Genomic DNA, 26,698 nt, shown 5'->3' on the forward strand with positions numbered 1-26,698 from the left:
TATCACTTCTATGACTCTTTTGAGCAATTCAAAGACAACATGTCGATCACAGGTTCATCTCCAAGCGATCCATAGAAGCTCTCCACGACGCTTGTCCAACAGGAGGATGCAACGTTGTTGGATTTCCACCTGTGCGTCGTTGTAGAGAGCCATTGAGTGTTGCAAAACACCCTTTAGCTTGGCAAGAACGCATATCAGACCTTTCCAAGTTCACCCCTGAAAGCATAGCTCATTTCTTAATTTCCAGATGCTCCACAAGGAAGCAACAATCACCAAATTAAGCACAATTTTACTCTTATGTAGTCGCCATATAGTGCAAACATCCGCAAAGCAAGCAAATCTTTGAATGTTAAAGAAGTCAGCTACCAAGGACCAAACACATCTTGCATTAATATATTCAAAGAAAAGATGTTGGATAGATTCATCTTCATTACAAAACAAACAGGACAAGTCATCAACATGCCTTATTTTTGCTAAGTTATCTCCACCCGGTGCTTTGTTGTGTACACACAACCACAAGAAAACATGTATATTTTGCGGGCATATCACTTTCCAAAGAACATCACCAATGGGGGAAAATACCCCCCCCCCCCAAAAAAAAAATTTAATGATGTAGTAAAATGATTTCATGGAATATTTCCCATTAGTTTATAGCATCCACATTGGCATGTCAAGTGTGTCAGACAGAGGGAAGTTCATTAGGTGTTCAATAAGTTTCACCCAACTTAGCGTACCCCTTTGGTCTGAACATCACCTAAAAGAAAGTTTAAGAGTTACCATATCCCGTACTTGGGAAACCAAGCAATCAGGTTGATTGGAGATCTCAAACAATTCCCAAATCCCCAACCCAAATGTCATGCGAGAAACTAATGTTACCCCCTCTTCCATTTTTCCATGAGTACATGGTTTTGTAGACATTAAAGACCCAAGTTACACTCATCCCAAAGGGAGATCCAGTCTAGACCACATGATGTTTGGAGACTGCACATTATATTTAAAAGCAAACAATTTTTTCGAGTCACTATCATTGTTTTCAAACAAATGTTACCCCTAAGAAGCCAAAAGAGCCATGTTAAAATCTCTGAAATTGGGAGCTCCAAGTCATCCAAAGTTTTTCTTCCTAGAAACCATCCCCAAGTTGGTTAGATGATATTTATGTTGATCACCCATATCCCCCAAAAGAAATGGGCCATCTGAGAACTGATGGCATTAATTGCCCATTTAGGAAATTTCATCATAGCCATCAGGTATGCAGGGATACTAACAATACAAGCACACAACAAGATCAACTTACCCCTATAAGTGTGATATCTACCAAGCCAACCAGATATATTTTTCACTATTCTATCAATTATAGGCTGTAGGTCCTCCCTTCTCAACTTGTCATAGTGCAAAGGCACTCCCATGTATAATGGAAAAAGATCCCAGTTTACAAAAAAAAATATGTGTAAAGATCTTAGACCTATCTTCCTCAATGTTAATCGTCAGCAAATAACTTTTATGAAAATAGATTTCGTACCAGAGATATATTCAAAACAGGAAAGTATCCACTTAAAATTTCCAGCTTTCTCATAGGAATCCTCTAGAAAGAGGAGAGTGTCATGCGCGTATTGCAAACTGACCACACCACCTGGGATCACATGCGGAAGAAGGCCCAAAACTAGGTCATGTTTAGAAGCTTTAATTAGCATTTTAGAAAAGACATCTGCAACTAAATTAAAGATGAGGGGAGAGAAGGGGTCCCCTTGCTTGAGACCTCACCCCCCCACCCATGAAATATGGACTAGTAGTGTCATTAATTCGCACACTAAAGGTACTTTGTAGCAAGGAGATTTAATCCAGGAAATCCATTTTTTCCAAAGCCCCTGGACTCCAACATCTCAAAGAGGAAGTCCCAACTTACTCTGTCATATGATTTCTCGTAATCTCATTTGAGCACAAGCCCCGGGAAGTCAGACTTTTTACCTCGTGAATAAGTTCGTGGGCCAGAACAACACTCTCAAGAATGTATCCGCTCTTAATAAATGTTGTCTGGTTGGGAGAGATCATTCTATTACTAATAGGAGAATACCTATTAGTCATAGCCATAAAATCTCGGACCATTGCCATACAATCTTTCTTAATCAAATCCCAAAAAGTCTGATAGAAGAGGAAGGGCCCGCGACACCATGTGCATACGATCCAAAGATGACCCCCTTGATTTTCTGTTCTGAGAATATTTTCTAGAGTGCCTCATTCTCCATGGCAGTAAGTAGTTCATTTCGTCCCAAAAGGAAGGACCAAGATGAATGTCATGTTTCCCTTCGTACCCAATTCTTTTTATATAAAATAAGGTAGCCTCCTCCAACATTTCATTTGTGGTAAACACAGGACATGAGTCCCCATTTAGCTCTGCTAAATGTTTTTTCCGATGCCTACTGTTAGGTGTTAGCTAACACATGAAAATATGCGTTGTTTTTGTCTTCATCTTTAATTCTACGATCTCTCGACCTCTACCACAAGGCAGTCTCCTCTTTTCGCATAATATCACCCAATTCTTTTTTAATCTCTCTCATCCGATTTTATGAGCGCTTGTAATTCAGCATATCAGTTTCGTCCATGCAACTTAAACCGTGTAACAGAGCGAACCGTTGCCCCAATCCACGGGATTTAGAACATGTGGTTTGACATTAAGGCGTTTCTAACTTACGTGACGCGCGCGCGCGCACACACCGCCTTGAAGAGTTTATAGAGACATGTCTTGAGGCAGTGGTGGAGGACCCAGGAAGGGCAAGGGCTGGTGCCCTAACTTGATTCATCCGACACATGCTGAACGCAAGGCGGCGCATTAGCATGACATCGTTGCCGGTGGCGAGCGACCAAAGCCCGCCCTACTTTAACTTTTATCCGTCCTTCGTCACTGTCTTGAGCCATGGTACATGGAGCAAGGGTTATAACATGTCGACAACCGAGTGGTCACCTAAGCCTATAGATTTATCATTTACAATATAAATAAATAAAAAACCACCGAGATCTAAGAACCTTCCTACCGTAAGCACAACTTTTGTGTGGTACTACTACGGTAGAAGTAAGTATAAAACCAGTCGGCGCAAGGAGCACCTGTTGCCCAGTAGCGAAGGCAAGGTGAGAAGGAAGGAAGGCAGAAGAAGGTGAGGACGAGGAGAAGGTGGGAAAGCGGCTCCTCTCCTGGTGCTGGTGGGAAGAGAATATAGAATACCCGCATAGGATTGTGGGAGCGACCGAGGAGAGGGAACAAGTCAAAGGCTGCGAACGCAACGCCACGGCGACGACGTCGACGGCGACGGCATAGTAGCTAGGAAGAGAACCCAAAACCACCACCCTCCTACCTCCGTCCCTCCATCCATCCCATCCCATTCCCCCGCCCTCCACCCAACCAATCCCACGCCACTTCCTCCTTCCCACTCCGGACCCCATCGTCCAACCCTGTTCGACGCCGGCGGCCGACGAGGGGGGCGCCGAGTTGCTCTGGGTTGGAACTTGCTCTCGAGTCGGCAGGCGCGCCATGGGATGCGTCTTCTCCAGGGGGGGAAAGCGGGAGGGGTCGGCAAGGCCGCAGGGCCGCTCGGTCCAGCCGCAGCCGTACCACCAGCAGCAGCAGCAGCAGCAGCAGGCGCTCGGGGCGGTCTTCGACGCGCGCCGGGGGCGGTACGGCCCCACGGACTTCGACTCCGGGGAGATCGCCATCCCGCCGCCGCACAAGCCCCACAAGGTACCTAATAACCTGCCCCCTCTTCCTCCACCGCAACTCTCCAATTTGTGTTCTTGCGTTTCTTTCCCCTCGAGCCGGACCCTGTGCCTGCCGGCCGCCCGCCTACATCAGTGCCCGGCGGCCGCGGCAGAGACCTTACTTGGCTCTCGTCAGGCAGAGCACAGCAGAGCAGAGCAGGGTAGCCACGACCGCGACGGAGCTTCAGAAACTGCAGCGCGCGTTCCAATCTGCCCGGAACAGAACATCCGCCCCAGGGAAGCCTGCCATGGCGCTTAGTTGTTTCAGGCGAAGCTGCCGTGCAGTTCGGCCATGGCGCCGGATGTCTACACCATGGATCACTCCGTCCAAACCAAGAATTCGGTTTGATTGATTCCGCACACAAGCTGTTCTGACGAAGAATTGCGCAATCAATCAGCGTGCTTTCGCCGAGCATTTCGGATTGGGGAATCAATCAGTCAATCAGCCAGCGTGCTCCCGCCGGAGCAGGGGAGCTGGTGTCTGGTGGCACAGGAGGAGGCAGAGTCCAAACGTAATATGGAAAGTCAATCTTGGCGGCCCTTGTTTTTTCACACATACACACACACACTGGAGGCTTGGTCGCACACGGATTCCTCTTCGTCAGCCGAGCTTGGCTTAATCTGCGTTCGGGTTGCTGTCCTGTCAGCGTATTGTATAGTCTACTCCTTGGACTGGTCAAGCCTCTGACACGGACAGAAACTTCTATCTTTGCGGCTGCTGTTGACCACTTCTTCGATGCTATCCATGGAGATGGAGTTTCAGATCGGAAAATATGAAACTGGCTGCTTTGACTTACAGTCAGAAGGAAGCACTGCATGGTGAACGGGTGAAGTACAGACTGCAGGACTGAAAGTTTTCAAAGTAATTCTGGCATATGTTACTCAGTTCAGATGATTTGGATAAGCAAGTTGGTGGTATGGCAGTTGAACTTGGGTGTTGCTTCCTGCCTGGAGATGCAAAGGCTACACGGTATCGAAACTGATGTATCTATCTATCTGGTTAAGGGAGTTCAGCGCCGTCAGTCATAGATGGGCATGCTGTCGCTGCCCTGTTCTTGTACCACATGTTCCATGCCTGCTTTTATGTGGCCAGTGAGCATCAAGGATCATCGTCGGTGGCACAAAATACTTGTTTGGAAGGGGTTATGGAATAGCCTCGAAGGAGCAGCACACACTTCAAATTTGGAAAGGTCATACTGAAAGAGCAGTATGGTAGCCAGTTCAAAGGAAACATGTTTTCATGCAACTGAATACCTGCTATTGTTTCTTAAAAAGGGACAATACAGCTCTCGTTTCCTCCCTTAGCTGTCTGCAATAACTTATTATCTTTCAATTCATTATTATTACCTGAGAATATATCGGTAGCCTTTTTTTTTTTTTTTTTTTTTGCATTAGCTCTAACATATTGTTTTGTACCAGGTATCAGAACCAGGTACATTTATAGGAAGAGCCAGCATTGCTGGCCTGGAGAAGGCCGTTGAGGTGTTAGATACCCTTGGCAGCGGCATTGCAAGTTTGAATCATGGCAGCGGGTTTCTCTACGGGGGAACAAACCGAGGAAATAAAGTCGACATTCTGGCATTCGAAGTCGCAAATACAATAGCTAAAGCTTCCAACATGTGGAGGTCATGCTCTGACGATAGTATAAAAGAACTGAAGGAAGAAATCTTGCATTCAGATGGCGTGCGGATATTAATCTCCTCAGATCCCAGTGAGCTCCTGCATATTGCTGCCATCGACAAGAGGTATGGTTAGTTTTAATGTACGTTGTCATTTTATATTTAGAAATTCCTCTTACTGTCAAAGTTGTTGATGTGGGCTTTAAATGGAACTCAACAGGGAAGAACTCGCCATCCTTTCAAGAGAAGTGATTCGATTTGGTGACCTGTGTAAAGACCCCATATGGCATAACTTGGGACGCTATTTTCGGAAGTATGCTTCTAAGAATTATGCATTTCATTTCGATATGTCATTGGTTACCATCTTATTAGCACCTCTTGTTCTGAACACTATGCGTTACTCTGGTGTGCAGGTCAACAGAAGATTCCATGCCCCAGGATCATTCAAAAGAGCATATTGGAACTACTGTCCAGCATTTGATTAGTTTGGCTCAAAACACTTCCGTATGTTCTACTTAATTTTCACATTTTTATACTTAAGGGGGTGGTTGTACTTGATAATAATTCTACTTTTTATGGAGCATTTATCGTAACTGTTGTACTTCTTGAACTGCTAAATATGATAATGGAGTCAAGAATCTTTCAGTATGTTAATACCTAAGAATTAGGTCTCTTGCATATCAGCCGGCTAGAACTATGATTTGAGGGTGGATCAAGCTATTTTTTTGCATTCATACACTGGCTTGAACTTATGCTGATGAGCTAGTTCTATACCTGCAGGAGCTTTACCATGAATTGCATGCGCTGGATAGATTTGAGCAGGATTTTCAAAGAAAATTTCATGAAGAGGAGTCTGTACCTGCAGCTAGACGAGGTACTGCCAGACTGATGACATTGGTTCTTAAAGAACTTCAGTAGACGCTAAAACTGTACTGCAAATTTGCTATTAGAAATATTCATTTATTCAGTTTTCGCTCTTTGCAGAGAGCGTTATGATTTTGCACAGTGAACTAAAGCGCCAAAGGAAGCTTGTGAAAACTTTGAAGAAGAAATCTTTGTGGTCCAGGCCTTTGGAGGATGTAAGTATCTTCATCCACATTTACTTCATTACTTTATATCTTGGCCTTCTGCAATTCTCTCTGTTGGGTCATGCCTGGTAGTATTCTTTTGCGACAGTTTTTTGATGAATGCGCTACTCACATATTGCTTTTGAACGATGCTAACATTGTTTTGTGTTATCCTATATCCAGGTTGTGGAAAAGCTTGTTGATATCGTCATTTTTCTGGATAAACAACTCCGCGATGCATTCGGTGAAGCTGGTAACTAATTATTGATCGGCTGCTTTCATGTTCGCACAAAAATGTCTCGGACAATATCCTAATACCTCTCTCTGAATAAACAGTTTCTGTAGGTACTGACTTCTTGGAGCAAGGTCAGAACAAAAGGCTAGGTGCCTGTGGTCTGGCACTACATTATGCTAACATCATCAATCAAATTGAAAATATTGTAAGTTAATTCGACGACCCACCGATGTTTATCGTGCTCTTTTAATGCCCTACTTTACTTATCGTAATCATTTTCCATGTGGCCTCTTATTTATGAAGGATAGTAGTCTGTAACAAATATCAGTCTGTCTCTTAGCTGCAAAATACCAATTCGAAAGTCATTTTTGTGAAGAAGCTACATTGTCATAGTTCATATACTATCGTATCACCTAAGTCTACATGCTTCAGCCTATACTCTTTAGCCTTCTATTTGCGACATGCCATTGATTAAGAAACAAGAAAAGGCATAGGGTTCTCATTCTGTTGTCTACGTATGCAGGTTTCTCGGCCGCTCTCTCTTCCTCCTAGTGCTAGGGACAACTTGTACCATGGACTGCCAGAAACAGTGAAGTCAGCTCTGCGGCCACGGTTGCAATCAGTCAAAACTGAAGATGAGGAGGTTTGTCTTGCACAACTCGAAGAATATGTTCTTACTTATATGTGCACGTGGATCTGTAGTAGAAATGCAAAACCGGTGGATCAAGCTTAGCACTAGCAGAGTTCTGTTTTTTGTGTGTGTGTGTCCATAGCCACGATTCCGTTCTAAGCACTGAAAGTTCAGTTGTCTGTGTGGGCAGCGTAATACTGCCTCTGTATGAAAATATAAGATGTTCTTTTAGTCTCAATCTAGAACAAAAACATCTTATATTTTGATACAGAGGGAGTACTTAGCAGGCATTCTGAATGTGATAGGTATTTTTCTTGTATTTTCTTGACAACAACTGGGACGTGATTCTGTTGTTGCTAGTGTTGACCCATCAAAGCCGTATTACTAACAGCGACCTTTTTTTTTTGTACTCCGCAGCGTTCTGTATCTCAAATCAAAGCTGAAATGCAGAAAACCCTTCGCTGGCTTCTGCCAATAGCAGAAAACACAACAAGGTACTTACAGTCGTTCTGGTCTCTCAGGTTATTAAAAAAGTAACTAAATTCCGATTTTCGAGCACTGTGTTTTTCTCCCCCTCTCCACAATGAATTCACTGTTACCATGCTTGCACCAGGGCACACCAAGGATTTGGATGGGTCGGCGAATGGGCAAACTTCGGGTCAGTCCCCTCAAATACCATGATCTCCTTATCTTACCCCACATTTGAATTTCCCTCGTATATGCTTGTTCTGCAAACACAAACTAACATTCTATATCATTTGTAACAGGAGTGACATGGACGAGAAATCGGGCTCCCGGCACAGCGTGACCCGGGTGCAGACGCTGCACCATGCTGACAAGGCCAAGACGGAGGAGCACATGCTGGAGCTGGTGGTGCTGCTCCACCACCTCGTGGTCCAGGTGAAGAGCCGAGGCTACGGGCACAACAAGTCGTCAAGGCGGGAACGGTCTCGGTCCCGCAAGGGAGGACCGTCGTCGTCGGAACCGCCGCCGCACGAAGGCGACGCCACCAAGCACAACACGTCGCCCATGAACAACAGCCACAGCAGCACGTGCCCGAGCCCTCTGTCGGACTCTGAGCGCGAGACGCTGGACCACCTGAGCTTCTGGCGGGCGACGAGCTACGGCAGGAGCAAGAGCTGCGAACCCCGGCCCGACAGGGGGAACAAGGCGCACCGGAGCTGGGACTCGTGCCGGAGCCATGGCAGCTCGCCGGCAAGGGAGTTCGGCCGGGGCTCGACCTCCGGGCGTGAGATGGTGAGGGACCTGGATGTGATAGATGGGCTGGATAGACTGACTCTTTCGTTTAGTTAGAGAGAGAGAGTGAGAGTGAGAGGAGAGGTTTGGTTTGCACAGGGTGAGAGTAGGTATTCTTTGGCTTTTGCCGCCTTCTTCTTGTTCAATCGATCCAATCGTATATATCTTGTATATGTGTGTTTTATAATTATATATGTTTGGTTAGTTCATGTACATATGTAGAATATATATATAACAGTGTTACAGTTGGTTGGTGATTTGACTGAAATATAGCGAGATCAGAAAGGGTGGACATGGATACAGATAGACAATGCTTCTAAACATCTTTGTTTCAGAGCTTGAGAAGATATTTGCAAATCCATGAATGAAGGCACGGTTGGGTATTAGAGATTTGTCACTTATGAACAAATCTCTAGTGGCTACGGCTGCTTGGCAAGTTAGCAAAGTGTAATGCCCAAGATACGATTTTATTTTTATTTTGACTCGAGGGTCTCAATGGGGATAGAAACGCATCTTGCCGTTTTGCACAAATGGATATCGTTACAAATACATGTACATAAGAAATGAGTATATGAAATTGACTTACACTCGCCACAACCTACAACATGAATATTTTAATACAACAATAACATTCAAACATCATGTAGAAGAGCAGAGTCCGATTACGAACGAAAACAAACGATAAAAGAACAACGTTCATCTTTGCTATCCAAGACTGCCAGCTTGGAACCCATCCTAGATCGATGAAGAAGAATAAGGAGAAGGAGAAACTTCAAATAGAACAATCATCGCGCTCACGTCAAAATATCGCTTTACCTGTACCTTCAACTGTTGTTGTAGTAATCTGTGAGCCACATGAACTCAACAATCTCATTTCCAAATGTAACAAGACTAGCAAAGCTTAATGGATGAGGTATGGTTAAGTGGTGAGGCTGCAGCAAGCGACTACGCATTTATTTGAGTGGCTAACTTACGAGTACAAGAATGAAAGGGAGGGTGATCTTCGTATAACAGACGTGAACTAGAAATGATCACGAAGTGATCCTGAACACCTACTTACGTCAAACATAATCCCACTATGTCCTCTCTCGGTTCAGAAACTCACGAGAAGAGACAGTCACGGTTACACACGGAGTTGACATGTTTTAATTAAGTTAACTTCAAGTTTGCTATGACCGGGTGTTAAACAAAGTTTTCAAGTTACCACATAACCGCAGGCACGATTTTCCGAAAGATTTAACCCTGTAGGATGCTCCAACTAATCCATACGTCCATACGTTAAACACCCGGGTGCTAAATAAAGTCATGATATTTGGGTAGCTCTTCTACCTCCATACGTTAAACACCAAGAACAACCTGCTGAATAAAATGATCATGCCAAATGCCACGTGCCCGTGACGTAATCATGTGAATGAGGAGATGCGATACCTCTTCTGCATCTGCCCGACAACAAGAAGAGTTTAGCACATTGTGGCCATCAAGCCTTAATTCCGCCCCATCAACGAGCTCTTCACTTCACCCATGCCACACCCGGCTTACCCGCCTCCATCTGAGGTTTCATCATGCTCCTCAAGCTTTGGAAAATCTAGGATACTAGGAACATGAAGGTGTTACAAGATCTTGAGATAGACTTGCAGTGTAAAATTGGAGCTATGATAGATAATCTTGCCATTTGGACTCATCGGCTTAAATATGCTTCATTAAAGGATCACGCTGGGTTGTGGCATGACATCCTCTCTTTGTGCAATGTGTGAACCTTCGTAAACTTTTCCAACATTGGTTAGATCTTTCTTATCAAAGGGCAAAACTTAGGCTTTGCTTGCAATGCTTGTTGTAGAATTAGGACTTGAATATGTGTCGCTTACTGCCACGGAGCTGCTCCCATGGAACAATTTTGTTCGCTAGGGGAGTAGCTCCTAGTGAACCTTTCGGCTTGTTCGCTACGTGGCTCACCATGGCGACCCCTGATCAGCCCAAAAGTTCTTCTAACTTAAAATTTCATGAACAGAAGAGAACAGTTCTTATAAACCACATGGAGAAGAACTAAAAACTGAAAATGACATGCTACTTTATAAAACTGCCATTCCTCTAATTTACAAGTTGGCAATGAGTATGATGAAAACCAAAAAACAAAGGTTGTGTGATCTAGAAAATAATTCGTGCTAAACTTTAAAACAGCCATCTTGCACATAAAAATCGCCATAAAAATTGTATACAAAACAGAGAAACCCATAAAATTTGTAAAATGCCATGCTTTGAAATAAATGAAAACTGCCATTTATCTAATTATAGATTTACTATGATAAACAAAATTCCATACCAATAAAAATAAACATTGCCATCCTCTAAATAATGAAAATGACATCCACTTTATAAAAATGCCCTAGCAACAATAATAAATATGCTATGCTCTCAGTAATGAAACTTTCATCCTCTTAATAATAAAACTACTACCCTCCTATTAATAAAAATACCATGTTATTAATAATAAAAATGCTACGCTCTTAATGATAAACCTTGCATACTCTTGATAATAAAAAAATGCTATGATACTAATAAAAACACTAAAAAACATAAAAACCAATATCCTAATAATATAAATGCCATGCTACTAATTATTGAAATGCAATATTCTTAATAAATATAACTGCCACGTGAGAAAGTAAAAAAACAATTCCAAAAACTGTCATTATATTGCTAAAATTTCCAAGAAGCTGTCCGTGGGGCCGTTGCAAAAAGACCTAGAAATTTTCATGCTACCTAAGAAATAAAAATTCTGGATTTTTGGATTAGTTTCAAATGAAAAAAAATGAATTTAGCTCTAAAAGATGCATAAACAGGTTTATATTTTTTATGAGTTATTATGTTGTGAGAAACTGTTTGTACAATTAGTGTGGCTACCAGAACTTAACTCAACTTTGAACCAATATTAGAGATAATTATCTTTAGAGGTCCTCCACGCTTGTGCATTCCATGTTCTGTATTCCCATGGAGTATATGCGTTCCCCTGGCTCTTGTCGTCGCCAAAAATATTCATAGTGCTGCATCCTAATCCTTTCTCTTTTCAGAATAAATAATTTATCCAGATAACACCATCGCCATGATTCAGCCGGGGTGGTCCAGAGCTTATCCACTGCTAACTGAGTGGTACTAATACTGATAGTGTCTCCCCTTCACCAGCTCATCCATCTTATCAGGACATCACATATCATTATACTGTAAATCAATAATATGCAAGCTAGCACTTTTCCCATGCATACATATTCACTCCCTATTCATTTCACGGCGACGTCCATGTCCGCCGCTCCCATCCGATCCATCTCCGCCACCCACATGTACGCGCCGGCTTCTATCCGTCTTCTCCCCGGGCGGCCATCGCCGTCGAACGTCGCCATGGCGATCGTGGTGCGGTCGGCGTCTCCGACGACCACCCACCGAATTGATAACCCCGTCCATCCATCACAGCTCTGCTCGCCCTACTGCAAGGTGCATGCATGGCCGACTGGCTTCTTGTCGGCGCCGCCCAGACACTGCATGTGATATAGGCAGCGCAATAACACGTACGACTACTGGAGTGAACTCAGACCAACATAATTTCTTCTTCTTCCCGTACGCGATGATAGGCAAGCAAGCCGTTGGCCGACACGACACCGGGTGCAAGTTAATTCCATCTGTAGAATAATTTTCTCCGAACACGATACGTGTAGCTTGAGATACTAGCTAGCATCTCGAACCATCTAGAACTGGAACAAAAGCGCCGTGTGGAAAAATCAGAGGTACATCTATCATCTAGACTAGATGCAGAAACAAGAGCAGGTACGTACAAAGACTTGCAGAAAATTCAGAGGCCACGGCTGATCATTGCGTGCAGATGCGTACGTGTCTTTCGCTTTCAGGCGGACGAGTTCGTGGGCGACGTGCACCGGATTCACATAACCACAAACACTGGAATATCAAATAGTCCCCGAAAGTCCGAACGACGAAAAATATGTGACCACACAATCGATTAGCCCATCATCATCGCAAGGAAAAATCTACCGGCCGTGCCTCCAGGCATGTGGGGCGACAAGGAAAAACTAATGAATTCTTGTAAAACAAGTCGACGGTATGAACACAGAGATTCGAAGTTCAAAATTCAAATGTCAAACGGCAGAATAACAAATTTTCGGGAAGTCTATACCATGAAAGAAGAATATAATCATCACAATCTGTCTGTGTCGCGAGACCTAGCTCGGCGAGAACAATAATGGAAAATCTACCGTTCTTGTTGGGGAATCCAAACACAAAGTCTCATACTATTTTTTTTCTCCTAAAACAAGTTGGCAATATTGAATCATAGAATGGGGGACGCATATGATGTCACCGAGATTTCAAAATTCAAATTTGACATGTCAGCATGCCAATAAAACAAAAACAAATAGCACTATCCACAGATCCATTTGTTAATTTGAGCTATACTACCATCCACAGCTAAACTTTATGTGTCATGCCATGCATGCCTTGTGGCCATATGTGGACTATAGATCATATCACGTGCTACATGACATCCCGCGCACCGATTCACGATCGGACGGCCCACCAGTCCCTTTCCGCCTTGTTGGGGAAGAGAAGTTGGCACCACAATCGGTGGCGCGAAAGCAACGCTCACGAGGCCGACAAACCACGATGATGACAGACTCCGCAGGAGCTCACACATAATCTTCTCCTTCTTCTTCGCATCTTTTTTGGAGATAAGATCGAGAGGTGGGCGTACGAGTGGCACCACAGACTCGTCCGTCCTCACCCACTATAAGTCCATCGGCGTCTCTGCTCTCCTCGACGAGGCCGGACAACAGTGCAACGAAGAAGTAGTCTACTTTTGGATCAAGAACTCAAGAACAGAGATCGGGGAATCGATCGATGGCTACGTTCGCGACGTCGACGGCGGCGGTGATGGGATCGGCTGGCCCGGGGCGGGTGGCCGGGCCTCGGCGGTGCATGGTGGCGCGGGCGTCCTCGACGATGGCGGCGACAGCCACGGTGGCCGAGGGGTGGACGCACTACGAGGTACTCGGGCTCGGGGCCGGGGCCAGCAGGGGCGAGATCAAGGCTGCGTACCGGCGTCTTGCCAGGGAAGTGCACCCTGACGCCGTCGGAGGTGGCGACGACGAGGGGTTCATCCGGCTGCACGCCGCCTACGCCACGCTCGCCGATCCCGACGAGCGCGCTCGCTACGACCGGAGCGTGGCCTGCCGCGCCGCAGGGATGACGATGCGCCGGGCGGCCTCGACGTCCTCACCGGCGTTCCGGCGGAGGACGTGGGAGACCGACCAGTGCTGGTAGGACGTACGGCGTCGCAAACACGGCTGCCCCCCATGGCGCCCAACCGGCAGCTGCCCGGTTCTCTCAGGCACGGCGCTGGACAGAAGGTCTTCCTGACTATCGTGCAACGTACGATCAGGATTGGACGGCCCAGATTAGGTGATGGAGACGTGGGAGCTCTGTACACAGCAAGAGGCGTTTTTAAAGATCTCTTGTGCGTCCAGTCAGTAAAAATGCAAATATGTAAACTACTTGTTATTTGCCTACTGTAAATTAACTGTCAAGGAATATATAGCACTTCCTCATTCACGGTTTAAAAGGCTTGCTTAAAAATCTCTAGAACCTATGTAGTTATCGACAGTTATGTAATAGGCTGAAAAATAACATTAACAATACTCATGCGTCTAATGAGTTAAGAAATTAACACGACATATGTATACATGAGTAGTATTAATTAGTAGGAGTGATTGCGTTGACGTCTTAAACTTTGTCTATTATAAAAACACACGTAAATTCAACTATGTCTTTTAAACCGTAACGGAGGGAGTACTCTAGGTCTCTTTGGTAATAGGAGGAATTAGTTAGCTTTTTCTTCTTCGCATTTTGTCTCTTTGATTCTGCACGAAATTAATGACCACAATACAACAATCCATTCCAGTCACTTGTTAAGGTTGGCATGTCATGGTTTTGGATAGGTAGGAAAAAGATTGTGGGGACAAATAGCCACAGGGCAAAGTAAGGATAAATGGTCAATGTGTCAAGGCGACTACTCTCACATGTTTTTACGTCTTCAATTTAACTACACGGAGTATATGTTTTCAGGGGCGGATGCAGGCTGACGGAAAGTCCCGGGCCGCCTTCAAGAATTGCCTATATTAGGGCCTTGTATCTTTAATAATTGTTACAGTTAACAAAGAAGTTGGGCCTAAGGACCTGGGCCCAGGCCTGGGGTCTTAATTGTGTACACCCGAACCGTTGACTAGACATGCAAGCATGGCATGGGACCCGCTGTCAGCGACACAATGGCAGTGAGGCTGGGCGTGGCCAGTTTTTTGTGAAAACCACATTTTTATTTATCACAAAAATCTCCTAACATTATTTGCTGCGGTGGAATCTCATTTTAAAAAATGATAAGAAGAAAAGGAGTGTTCCGTGCCACGAACCATCGACCTCTCACTAGCACATAGACTGTCCTAGCCGCTTCACCCATAACACATTCATATGTTAAGTGGATAAGTAAACATAATGTAGTTAAAAAGATTGCCTAAAGCAAAACTAGAAAAAGAGCTCCTAAATAAAGAGCGTCTTTGTTCAAAATTTCAAATAATAGTTATAAATAATAAAAATGTTTTTATAATTAGAAAATATATAAATATTCATAATTTAAAATTTAAAATCAAAATGTTTGTATAATACAATTTCATACATACAAATAAAAATATTTCTGTAATTACAAACATTTCAATAATTATACGCATGGTATAGTTCAAGATTTGCATAATAAAACATACATAGCTTAAGTTTTAAATGTTCATATGTGTATTCAGTGATGGATAATATATAAATTAAATAACATTTTTAAATATGATTAATGATCTAAAATTATACACAAGTGAATAGTAAATGTTTGTATTTATCATTTGTATAATTTACATATAAGCTGCAAATGTATAGTTCTTGTATTTAAATATTTAAACATTTTTATTTAAAATATATTTTAAATGTATGTATTTACTAAACATTTTTATATAATACATGTGTGTACATTTATTTTTTTAATTTACTAATGATTATCCTTGTGTGTACTATTTATATCCACTTGAAAAAAATAATTATACGACATAAATATATGAACATTATTTTTATTCCATACGTTTTATAAATGTCTTTAGAAAAAACTAGTGCGCGCAAAATGTGCGGCACTATTTGCAACTCATTTAAGCCTCTCATGTGTCCAGTTTATAGTACATGAAGACCTCTTAACAATATTGTGCAGAATAGTGTGAGTGGCGGAGTTAATAACTGATAACTCTCCAGTTGGTCGTGAGTTCAACTCGTTGAGGCCGTCTTATGTTTGTTTAATTTTTTTACTACTGACAGCTGGGCATCATGTCTCATAGAAGCGGAAAAATGTTTTTATGAGAAATAAAAAAATCAAGGGGGTTTTTGCAAAAAAAAGGCCGCACGCATTCATTCGTTCCTTTCAGTCGTTAACAGCGAGGCCCAAAAAAAGGTCGTACACATTCCTCCATTCCTTTCAGCCGTTAACAGCGAGGCCCACACAATGCTGGCGCTCCAAGTCATCTTTATTTTTTTATCAAACATGATTTGCATCGTATTTACACGTTCAAACTAAGTTGTTGCACCAGTTCAATGTCTGTCACAAGTTCTATCACCAAACTAACCATTTTAGTCAATTCTACCAATCCTGCCCCCCCCCCCCCCCCATATTTTCTTGGATGGGGTCTGGGTCGTTTCTAGTTGCAATTAAACCAGGCCAAGTCAGCCTTCACGTAAGTTGAAGTAGGCGTTGCACGTAGGTGTAGCAAAGCCCTAGAAAATATATTTTAAGATTCATCATCGAATGAATATTTTTCGAAAACATCTCAAAAGGGGCATCTGATTCCTACAATTTATTAAGAATAAGATAATTGCCTTTTAATTGGGGATAATTAGGCGAAAACACGACAATTTGCATGATTATTTAAGAAAAAATAGTGAAAACCACATATACCTATGCATACCGCATGATTGATTAAGGGACAATAGTGTAGAAAATCCGACCGTACGATTGATTAAAGGACAATCACGCAAAACAAACGAACATGATTTATTAAGCGACGATCATGCAAAAAAAAACCCACCACATAATTGATTAAAGAACAACCAACCAATAAAAATGACCACACGATTGATTAAGAGACAATCGGGAAAAAACAAACATGACCGGACCAGTGAAGTCGCCACCCTCACAGCTCAAGGTCGCCACCCCATGCTACGCAAAGTCGTGGGTCTACCTCCTAGAGCCGCCATTGCAAGGCCGCCCGAGGCTGCTGCCTTGGCCTACATCCATCGTTCTGAACCGTTGCCTCGACATCCACCCCCTGACCAGGAGGCAACCTTGCAAAACTACCGAAAACCTACTGCTCTACATTCGTCAAAGTTTCCAAGGTGGACCTCCAAGAAGGAAACAATATAGGTGTCATCGCCACCCTCTTTGACGACGTTTGGGCCTTCACTCGAAGATCACATGACACTTGCGTCGGTTGAGGTAGCCTGATACGTCTCCGTCGTATCTACTTTTCCGAACTCTTTTGCCCTTGTTTTGGACTCTAATTTGCATGTTTTGAATGGAACAAATCCGGACTCACGCTGTTTTCAGCAGAATTGCCATGGTGTTGTTTTTGTGCAGAAATAGAAGTTCTCGGAACGTCCTGAAAATTTACGAAGATTTTTTCTGGAATAAAAGAAAAATACCTGCGCAAAGATCCACCGGAAGGGGCGTGCCAGTGGGCCACAAGCCCACATGCCGCGGCCACCCCCTATGGCCGCGCCGTGCAGGCTTATGGGGCCCACGTGGCACCACCACCCCCAATCTCAGCTTTGTATCTTCCGTTTCGCCTGGAAAAAATCAGAGAGAAGGTTTCATCGCGTTTTGCGATACGGAGGCGTCGCCACATCCTGTTCTTCATCTGGAGGGCAATTCTGGAGTCCGTTTCGGGCTCCGGAGAGGGGAAATCGTCGCCATCGTCATCATCAACCTTTCTCCATCGACAATTCCATGATGCTCTTCATCGTTCGTGAGTAATCTCATCGTAGGCTTGCTGGACGGTGATGAGTTGGATGAGATTTATCACGTAATCAAGTTAGTTTTAATGGGGATTGATCCCTAGTATCCACTACGTTCTAGATTGATGTTGCTACCACTTGGCTATGCTTAATGCTTGTCACTAGGGCCCGAGTGCCATGATCTCAGATCTGAACCTATTATGTTGTCGCCAATATATGTGTGTTTTAGATCCTATCTTGCAAGTTGTAGTCACCTACTATGTGTTATGACCCGGCAACCCTGGAGTGACAATAGCCGGACCCACTCTCGGAGATGACCATAGTATGAGGAGTTCATGTATTCACCGCGTGTTAATGTGTTGGTCCGATTCTTTATTAAAAGGAGAACCTTAATATCCCATAGTTTCCATTAGGACCCCGCTGCCACGGGAGGGATGGACAATAGATGTCATGCAAGTTCTTTTCCCTAAGCACGTATGACTACATACGGAATACATGCCTACATTAGATCGACGAATGGGATCTAGTTACATATCTCCCCGTGTTATAGTTGTTACATGATGAATCACATCCGTAATACTCATCCATCACCGATCCACTGCCTACGAGTCTTTTACTACTGGTTGTCGTTACGTTACTTTGCCTAGGCTTGTCCCTTGCTACCAAAGGGATTGGGCCACTTTGCTGCTGCTGTCACTACTGTTGGTACTTGTTACTTTGCTGCTGCTGCTACTGCGGTTCCTTACTACTCCGCTGTTACTTGTTGCAAGACTTTGTTGGAGCCGTAGTCGGGGAAGCATTCTTCTCAAGAATAATCCCCCGTCAATGTGCTGGTGCCATTGATACAACAGTTAGGAATAGTTTGCCGTGTCAACAGATTGTTTCTGGCACCGTTGCTATCATACTACCTTGCTACTAATACTTTGCTTGCAGACACTAATCTTTCAGGCGTGGTTGAATCTGACACATTCAACTGCTAATACTTGAGTATATTCTTTCGCCTCCCGTCTTTGTGAATCAATAAATTTGGGCTGAATACTCTACCCTCGAAAACTGTTGCGATCCCATACGCTTGTGGGACATCAAGGCTTTTTCTGGCGCCGTTGCCGGGGAGGCACAACTATATTCTCTGCACTTGATCCGAAAGATCCAAGATGTCCGAAAGATCCAAGGCGCCGTTGTTGATCACTATGAGGAATTCGAAAGATCCAAGAACTAAAATCCTACCTTCCACTACGAGGAGAGGTAAGGAACTGCCATCTAGCTCTGCACTTGATTCATCTCCAATTCTGAGTAAGTTTGCGACTTCGCGTCCTGCTAGAAATCTTGGTATGTCGCCTGTGCTTGATGATGCTACTTCTGCTGCCCATGATGCTTATGATGCTATGCTTGATACTATGCCTGATGATGCTATGCTTGATACTATGCCTAATGATGCTATGCTTGATACTGCTTTGCCACTTGGTGCATTCCTTGATGCACATATTGCTAGAGTTGCTGCTAGATGTGATGATGCTTCTGAAACTGCTGATACTATTGAAGTAGAACCTGCTACTATGCCTGAATTGCCTGTTATGCCTGATACTCGGTATGTTATGGAGGGAGAGATAGCTGAGGACTCTCTTGCATGTAAGGATAGCTATGACATTGAGAAACTTCTGCGCAAGTGGAAAGAAAAATCTTTGAATGCTAGGATGAAATACGACCCGAAGTTTGCTACTTCGCCTATCTTTGTGACCGATAAGGATTATGAATTCTCTGTCGACCCTGAGTTAATCACTCTGGTCGAATCTGATCCTTTTCACGGTTATGAGTCTGAAACGGTTTTAGCCCATCTTACCAAACTGCACGATATAGCCACCCTATTCACTAGTGAGGAAAAGATCCACCACTACTATATGCTCAAGTTGTTTCCTTTCTCGCTAAAGGATGATGCTAAGACCTGGTTCACTTCTCTTGCTCCTGGATGTGTGCGTAGCCCCCAGGATATGGTCTACTACTTCTCTGAAAAATATTTTCCTGCCCATAAGAAGCAAGCTGCCTTGCAGGAAATATACAACTTTGCTCAAGCTGAAGAAGAGAGTCTCCCACAAGCTTGGGGGAGGCTTATCCAGCTACTGAATGCTTTGCCTGATCACCCTCTTGAGAAGAATGAGATACTTGATATCTTCTATAATGGACTTACCGATGCTTCCAAAGACCATCTAGATAGTTGTGTCGGTAGTATTTTTAGGGAACAAACTGTAGAACAAGCTAAGATTCTACTGAATAATATCTTGTACAATGAGAATGCTTGGACTATTCCCGAACCACCTCCTAAGCCAACTCCGAAGAAAAGAGGTATTCTATTCCCCAGTCCCGAAGATATGGAAGAAGCCAATAAATCTATGCGAGAGAAAGGCATTAAATCTGAAGATGTCAAAAATCTACCACCTATCGAAGAGATCCATGGTCTCGATAACCCGATACAGGTAGTAGAAGTAAATTCTCTACGTAGGTACGGTTTGATGAGAGTGATATTCCTTTTGATAAACCTGCTAGCTTATGCATGGATGAATTTGATAACTTTGTTGCCAAACAACAGAGTTTCAATGATTATGTTAGCAGACAATTGGAACAGAATGCTCGTACGCTTAGTCATTTAAGTGCTTGTGTGGACAGAAATGTCAATGATCTTAAGCTTCTGAGTAAACATGCCTCTATGGTTACTACTCAGGTAGAACAAGTACTTAAAGCTCAAAATGACTTGCTCAATGAGTTGAACGACAATTCTGTCAGAGTCGTTACTAGAGGTGGTAGAATGACCCAGGAACCTCTGTATCCTCAGGGTCATCAGAAGAGAGTTGAACAAGAATCTTAAGGAGTTAGCACTGATGCACCTAGTCATCATAGAAAGAAGAAGAAATATGATAGGAACCTGCATGTTGCTGCTACCCCTGAGAGTCCAAACGATGCCTCTATCTTTGATGCTGAAACACAATCTGGTGATGAACATGAACGTAATGATAATATCAATAGTGATGTTCATGAAGATGGTCAACCTAGCAATAAAAGGATGTGGAGATTGAATCTAGTGTTGATCTTGATAGCCCACAGCCTAAAAATAAGAGATACGATAAGAATGACTTCGCTGCTAGGAAGCATGGTAAAGAAAGGGAGCCATGGGTTCAGAAACCTATGCCTTTTACTCCCAAACCATCCAAGAAAAAGGATGATGAGGATTTTGAGCGCTTCGTTGAGATGATCAGACCTGTCTTTCTGCAAATGCGTTTGACGGATATACTCAAGATGTCTCCATAAGCTAAGTACGTGAAAGATATTGTGACTAATAAGAGGAGGATCAAAGTTGTCAGAATCGTGACTCAAGTCTTAGAATCTTATGATCTTACAATCCAAACTAGCCTCTCCGGTTCTACGATTTTGCTCATAGAATCTAAGTTTCTATGATCCTGATAGTTAAGATTCTACGATTCACAATCCTAGCAACGGAGCTCCGGTCCGATTCAGAATCGCGATTCTGACAACTTGGAGGAGGATACCTGATCTTGAGATCTCCGCCATGCTTGCCAATTACACTTTCAAGGGTGGAACTCCTAAGAAACTAGGTGATCCCGGTGTGCCCACTATACCTTGCTCCATTAAAGGCAACTACGTTAGAACTGCGTTATGCGACCTTGGAGCCGGTGTTAGTGTTATGCCTCTCTCTCTTTATCCTAGACTTGAACTGGATAAGTTGACACCCACTGAAATCTCTCTGCAAATGGCTGACAAATCAACTGCTTTCCCTATCGGCATTTGCGAGGATGTGCCTCTTGTGGTTGCTAACACCACTATCTTAACAGACTTTGTTATCTTGGATATTCCTGAGGATGATGCCATGGCTGTCATCCTCGGAAGACCCTTTTTAAACACTACAGGGGTTGTTATAGATTGCAACAAAGGCAATGTCACTTTCCATGTCAACGGTAATGAGCATACGGTGCACATTCCGAACAAACAATATCGAGTACGTTGCATCAATGCTATCGAAAAAACTTCATCGATTCTTATCGGGAGCTTTGAATGCCTTATTCCTCGTGTCAAGATGAAGTATGATTTTCTTGTTGGGGAGATACATATCCCCATGGAGGTGACCTAGTGACTATTCGAAAATTCTCCGTTCTCTTTTGCGATTCGAGAAAGTTTTGTCGAGGGGATTTGATCAACCCCATTGACGGATTTCTTTCGATGACCATGAGATGGATGAATCGAGGAGTCACAAACCTCTGTTCCAAGCTTTCACTTTAGGTTGCTTAGAAGAAAAATGATAGATTTAATTTAGTTTTCCCTGTTTTCTGTTTTAGCGTCCGGTGGAAAAATACCCCGAAACTAAAAGTTCTCCGAACGCTGTGAAAATCTAGTATGATTTTTTCTAGAATATTTGAAAAATACTGGGACAAAGAGTGTGTATGGGGGCCACACCAGTGGGCCACAAGCCCTAGGGGCGCGGGCACCCCCCTGGCCGCGTCACCCAGGCTTGTGGGGCCCACAGGCACCCCCTCCACACATTCTTGCTCTCATCCGCTTCTCCTACCTCCAGAAAAAATCGTTTCGCAGCTCAAACCCGTGTTCTTGCTCCTCTTGCTGGGATTTTCGATCTCTTTGCTCAAATCACCGTTCTCCGAACTGTTTTGGGGAAATTACTCCTTGGTAAGTGACTCCTCCATTGGTCCAATTAGTTTTTGCTCTAGTGCCTTATACTCCGCGTATTTTTGCTACCTTGTTGACCATGTTCTTGAGCTTTGTATGCTGATTCTAGCTGGTCCCAAGTAGTTTTGATGCGTAATATGGTCTCTAGGCACTTGTGGGAGTAGTTGCTACGAGTTTCGTTGAGCTTTATTCACTTTTCCTTAGAATCACTAAAATTTTCAGAAATTTTCAGAGATAGAAAAGGGAAAAGATGAGGAGGTTCTTGAGAGGCTCGTCAAGCCGTGACCCCAAGGATGATGGGAGTGAGAAGAAGCCCAAGTATCCGGTCCCTCGGGTCGCGGAAGTTCGAGCGTGCGAGTGGCCAAGCGACGTGTTCTTACGCGCCGCTGGAATTTATGAGGACTTTTATCACTTGGTGGAAAACGCAGGCCTTACCGCCTTCGTTGAAGGTAAGTGTTCGCAATACCTCCTCCTCACTAATATCTTCATACAAAGCTTTAACTTCTATCCGAGGAAGAATCCTCCTATGGTTGAGTTTAAACTTTATGATGTCCCCCGGCGCATGTCACTCCAGGATTTTTGCAATGTTTGCAAATTACCTTATGTTGGGGATATTCATGAACCTCGTCCACGGGACTTGGAGGCTTTTATCGGTACAACTGCTGTAGGAGAGGAGAGAGGAGTGTCTTGCGCTAGAGCTGCTAGCATTCATTTTCCCGTGCTTCGGTACTTCTCACTATTTGTGGGAAAATGTTTGATTGGCCGTGGGAAAGCTAGGTCACTTAGTTCCCCAGATCTTGCGGTATTGCGCGAAGCCCTTTATAACGATAAAACTTATAGCTTGGGCACTATAGTAGCTCAACGGTTGAACCTTAACCGTTCTAAAGGTGTTGTCTATGGAGGTATCTATGCTACCCGTCTTGCCAAACACTTTGAGATACCCATTAGACTGGAGGAAGAAAAAGAGATTCTTCTTCCCGAGAGATATCTAGATTACGATAGCATGGTTCGCCATGACTTTCTTGATAGAGATATAGGTGGAAGGATGATTTATAACCTGGTATTTAGTCAGGGTACTCATGAGACTATTACTTTGCCTGCTTCTTATTTGTTCAATCTTCATGCAGGCAGGTACACTATTATGCCCTCGGACATCTACGCATATTGGGGCTTGGCCCAACCACAGGTGCCCGTGCCCGAGCCGCCAGTCGAGTACCAGATGCCAGTTTATCAGTGGGAGCCGGAGAAGCTCACACAGCAGTGGCATCCTCAGTCCACTCCGGAGTACCCCGGAGCTGGTTATTTCCCTCCTTGGGAGTAGACCAAGTTAGGCGAAAAGCCTAAGCTTGGGGGAGTACGTGTTCTCACCGACTTTACATTCCTGCTTATGCTTTCACTTTGTTAGCCGGTGTTCACACTTTGCCAATGTATCATCCATGCTAATTTATTTCTTTTTCTCGTTTTCTTTTCGTATGTCTGTCTAGTTTGAGAAAAACCAAAATTATTTCCTTTTTCTTCTTTTGCTTGTTGGGAGCTTTCCCGTGTAAATATTTTCTTTTTCTTTGGGTCAAGGTAGAAGATATTGGTTACAATGTTTAGTGGCTCTTGCATGCATACCTGTTTAGCTTTCAAAGAGCCATATTACTTTGTCTTCTTCTTTGCTTTTGCCTGCATATTCCAGCGTAGTCCAATGCACGAGCACTCTTATTATTGTTCACAACGTTCGGTCGTGCAAGTGAAAGGCAATAATGACGATATATGATGAAGTGACTGAGCCTGAAAAAGCTGGTATGAACTCGGTCTATTTTGTTTTTGTAAATATGACTAGCTCACTGTGCCTGATTCAGCTTTGTTGTGAGAGAAACATGTTTGCAATGACAATTTAGAGATCATAGTTGCTTATGCCATGGTTATTTAGCTAAGGGCTTATAATGGTTTGTCTTGGTTGCCAACATGAATGTTGAGATGATTATGATGTAGTATGATAGGATGCTATCCTCCTTTGAATGTTTCAAGTGGCTTGACTTGGCGCATGTTCACGCATGTAGTTGAAACAAAATCAACATAGCCTCTATGATGTTCATGTTCATGGTGATTTATGTCCTACTCATGCTTGCACTCAATGCTAGTTAATCTCAATGCATTTTGATGACTGTTGTCGCTCTCTAGTTGGTCGCTTCCCAGTCTTTTGCTAGCCGTCACTTGTACTAAGCGGGAATACTGCTTGTGCACCCACTTCCATAAACCCAAAGTTGTGCCATATGAGTCCACCATACCTACCTATGTGCGGTATCTACCTGCCGTTCCAAGTAAATTTGCATGTGTCACTCTCTAAATCTTCAAGAAATAATCTGTTTTGCATGCCCGAACCGCTCATGTGGTGACAGGGGGCTATTGGTATCTTCCATTATAGGCGTGTTATCCTCGATATGTGTTTATTCACTATCATTCACGAGAAAGGGGCCGGTAATTGGAATTCCCAGTTCCATGCTCAAATCGAAAAGATAATTGCAAACAAAACTCCCCCAGGATTGATGTTGGTTTGGACGGTACCCGAGGATTCGGCTAGCCGTGGAGTGTGATTGATTGGTGGTGGGGGAGTCAAAACTTTACTTTTCTGTTTGGGAACCGCCTATAGCATGTGTAGCGTGGAAGATGTTGAGAACTCTTAGTCATTGCGTTGACAATGAAAGCATGCCACCCAAAATTATTATCTCTGTTTTAAAAGCTTGAGCTCTGGCACCTCTGCAAATCAATGCTTCCCTCTGCGAAGGGCCTGTCTATTTATGTTCGTGTTGAGTCATCCTTCTCTTACAAAAGCACCAATTAGAGAGCACCTCTGTCATTTTTATGCTTTGCTTTTAACTGTGTTGAGTATGACTATGACTGGATCTTCATTGCCATGAATTACAATGTTTAGTCAGCCCTTGGTCTTTTAAGGTGCTCTGCATTTATGTTTTGCAGTCTCAGAAAGAGCTAGCGAGATACCATCTATTTGTACTGCTTCATGTTGTTTTGATTGAAGTATTGACACTTGAGGCTTATTATTATTTGCTCGCTAGTTGATTATGCCATTGATATGAGTTTTCCGTGAGACCTAGATGTCATTTGCTTATGTGGTTTGAGTGTGATCTTGCTCAAATTCTGGTTGTGAGTTAGACATAGTTGCAACATCAAGATCAAACAGAGTTCGTCAAAGTTTTTCTTTTATCTCTCTCAGTTTGTCAACTGAGTTGCTTGAGGACAAGCAAGGATTTAAGCTTGGGGGAGTTGATACGTCTCCGTCGTATCTACTTTTCTGAACTCTTTTGCCCTTGTTTTGGACTCTAATTTGCATGTTTTGAATGGAACTAACCCGGACTGACATGGTGTTTTTTTGTGCAGAAATAAAAGTTCTCGGAACGTCCTCAAAATTTACGAAGATTTTTTCTGGAATAAAAGAAAAATACATGTGCAAAGATCCACTAGAGGGGGCGTGCCAGTGGGCCACAAGCCCACAGGCCGCAGCCACCCCCTATGGCCGTGCCGTGCAGGCTTGTGGGGCCCACGTGGCACCACCGCCCCCAATCTCAGCTCTATATCTTCCGTTTCGCCTGGAAAAAAAATCAGAGAGAAGGTTTCATCCCGTTTTGTGATACGGAGGCGCCGCCACATCCTGTTCTTCATCTGGAGGGTAGATCTGGAGTCCGTTTCGGGCTCTGGAGAGGGGAAATCATCGCCATTGTCATCATCAACCTTTCTCCATCGACAATTCCATGATGCTCTTCATCGTTCGTGAGTAATCTCATCGTAGGCTTGCTGGACGGTGATGAGTTGGATGAGATCTATCATGTAATCGAGTTAGTTCTTGACGGGGATTGATCCCTAGTATCCACTATGTTCTAGATTGATGTTGCTACTACTTGGCTATGCTTAATGCTTGTCACTAGGGCCCGAGTGCCATGATTTCAGATCTGAACCTATTATGTAGTCGCTAATATATCTGTGTTTTAGATCCTATCTTGCAAGTTGTAGTCACCTACTATGTGTTATGACCCGGCAACCCCGGAGTGACAATAGCCGGAACCACTCACGGAGATGACCATAGTATGAGGAGTTCATGTATTCACCGCGTGTTAATGCGTTGGTCCGGTTCTTTATTAAAAGGAGAACCATAATATCCCGTAGTTTCCATTAGGACCCCACTGCCACGGGAAGGATGGACAATATATGTCATGCAAGTTCTTTTCCCTAAGCACGTATGACTACATACGGAATACATGCCTACATTAGATCGACAAACGGGAGCTAGTTACATATCTCTCTGTGTTATAGTTGTTACATGATGAATCACATCCGTAATACTCATCCATCACCGATCCAC

The 26,698-nt window shown here is 43.6% G+C and overlaps 1 protein-coding gene and 1 pseudogene across 1 annotated transcript; both read left to right on the plus strand.

Annotated features, from left to right (window-relative positions):
• Nucleotides 1–3,243: 3,243 nt before the first annotated feature.
• LOC123411740 (protein PSK SIMULATOR 2-like) lies at nt 3,244–8,854 on the plus strand. Its single transcript, XM_045104706.1, has 12 exons — nt 3,244–3,730; nt 5,167–5,492; nt 5,587–5,679; nt 5,780–5,870; nt 6,147–6,240; nt 6,351–6,445; nt 6,617–6,686; nt 6,770–6,873; nt 7,192–7,311; nt 7,717–7,793; nt 7,913–7,957; nt 8,067–8,854. The coding sequence occupies exons 1-12, from the start codon at nt 3,524–3,526 to the stop codon at nt 8,611–8,613; spliced, it is 1,869 nt and encodes a 622-aa protein (XP_044960641.1). The 5' UTR covers nt 3,244–3,523; the 3' UTR covers nt 8,614–8,854.
• A 4,361-nt stretch (nt 8,855–13,215) lies between these two features.
• LOC123411741 lies at nt 13,216–14,176 on the plus strand (annotated as a pseudogene).
• Nucleotides 14,177–26,698: the final 12,522 nt, after the last annotated feature.

The sequence above is a fragment of the Hordeum vulgare genome, chromosome 7H (genome assembly GCF_904849725.1).
Source record: "Hordeum vulgare subsp. vulgare chromosome 7H, MorexV3_pseudomolecules_assembly, whole genome shotgun sequence".
NCBI classification, from domain to species: domain Eukaryota; kingdom Viridiplantae; phylum Streptophyta; class Magnoliopsida; order Poales; family Poaceae; genus Hordeum; species Hordeum vulgare.

Excerpts from the sequence above, each read along its gene's own strand:
- LOC123411740 (XM_045104706.1), top strand. The coding sequence starts at position 3,524 with ATGGGATGCGTCTTCTCCAGGGGGGGAAAGCGGGAGGGGTCGGCAAGG. Across the intron at positions 6,687-6,769 it reads CGATGCATTCGGTGAAGCTG|TTTCTGTAGGTACTGACTTC; the intron begins GTAACTAATTAT and ends CTGAATAAACAG. Across the intron at positions 7,958-8,066 it reads GGCGAATGGGCAAACTTCGG|GAGTGACATGGACGAGAAAT; the intron begins GTCAGTCCCCTC and ends CATTTGTAACAG.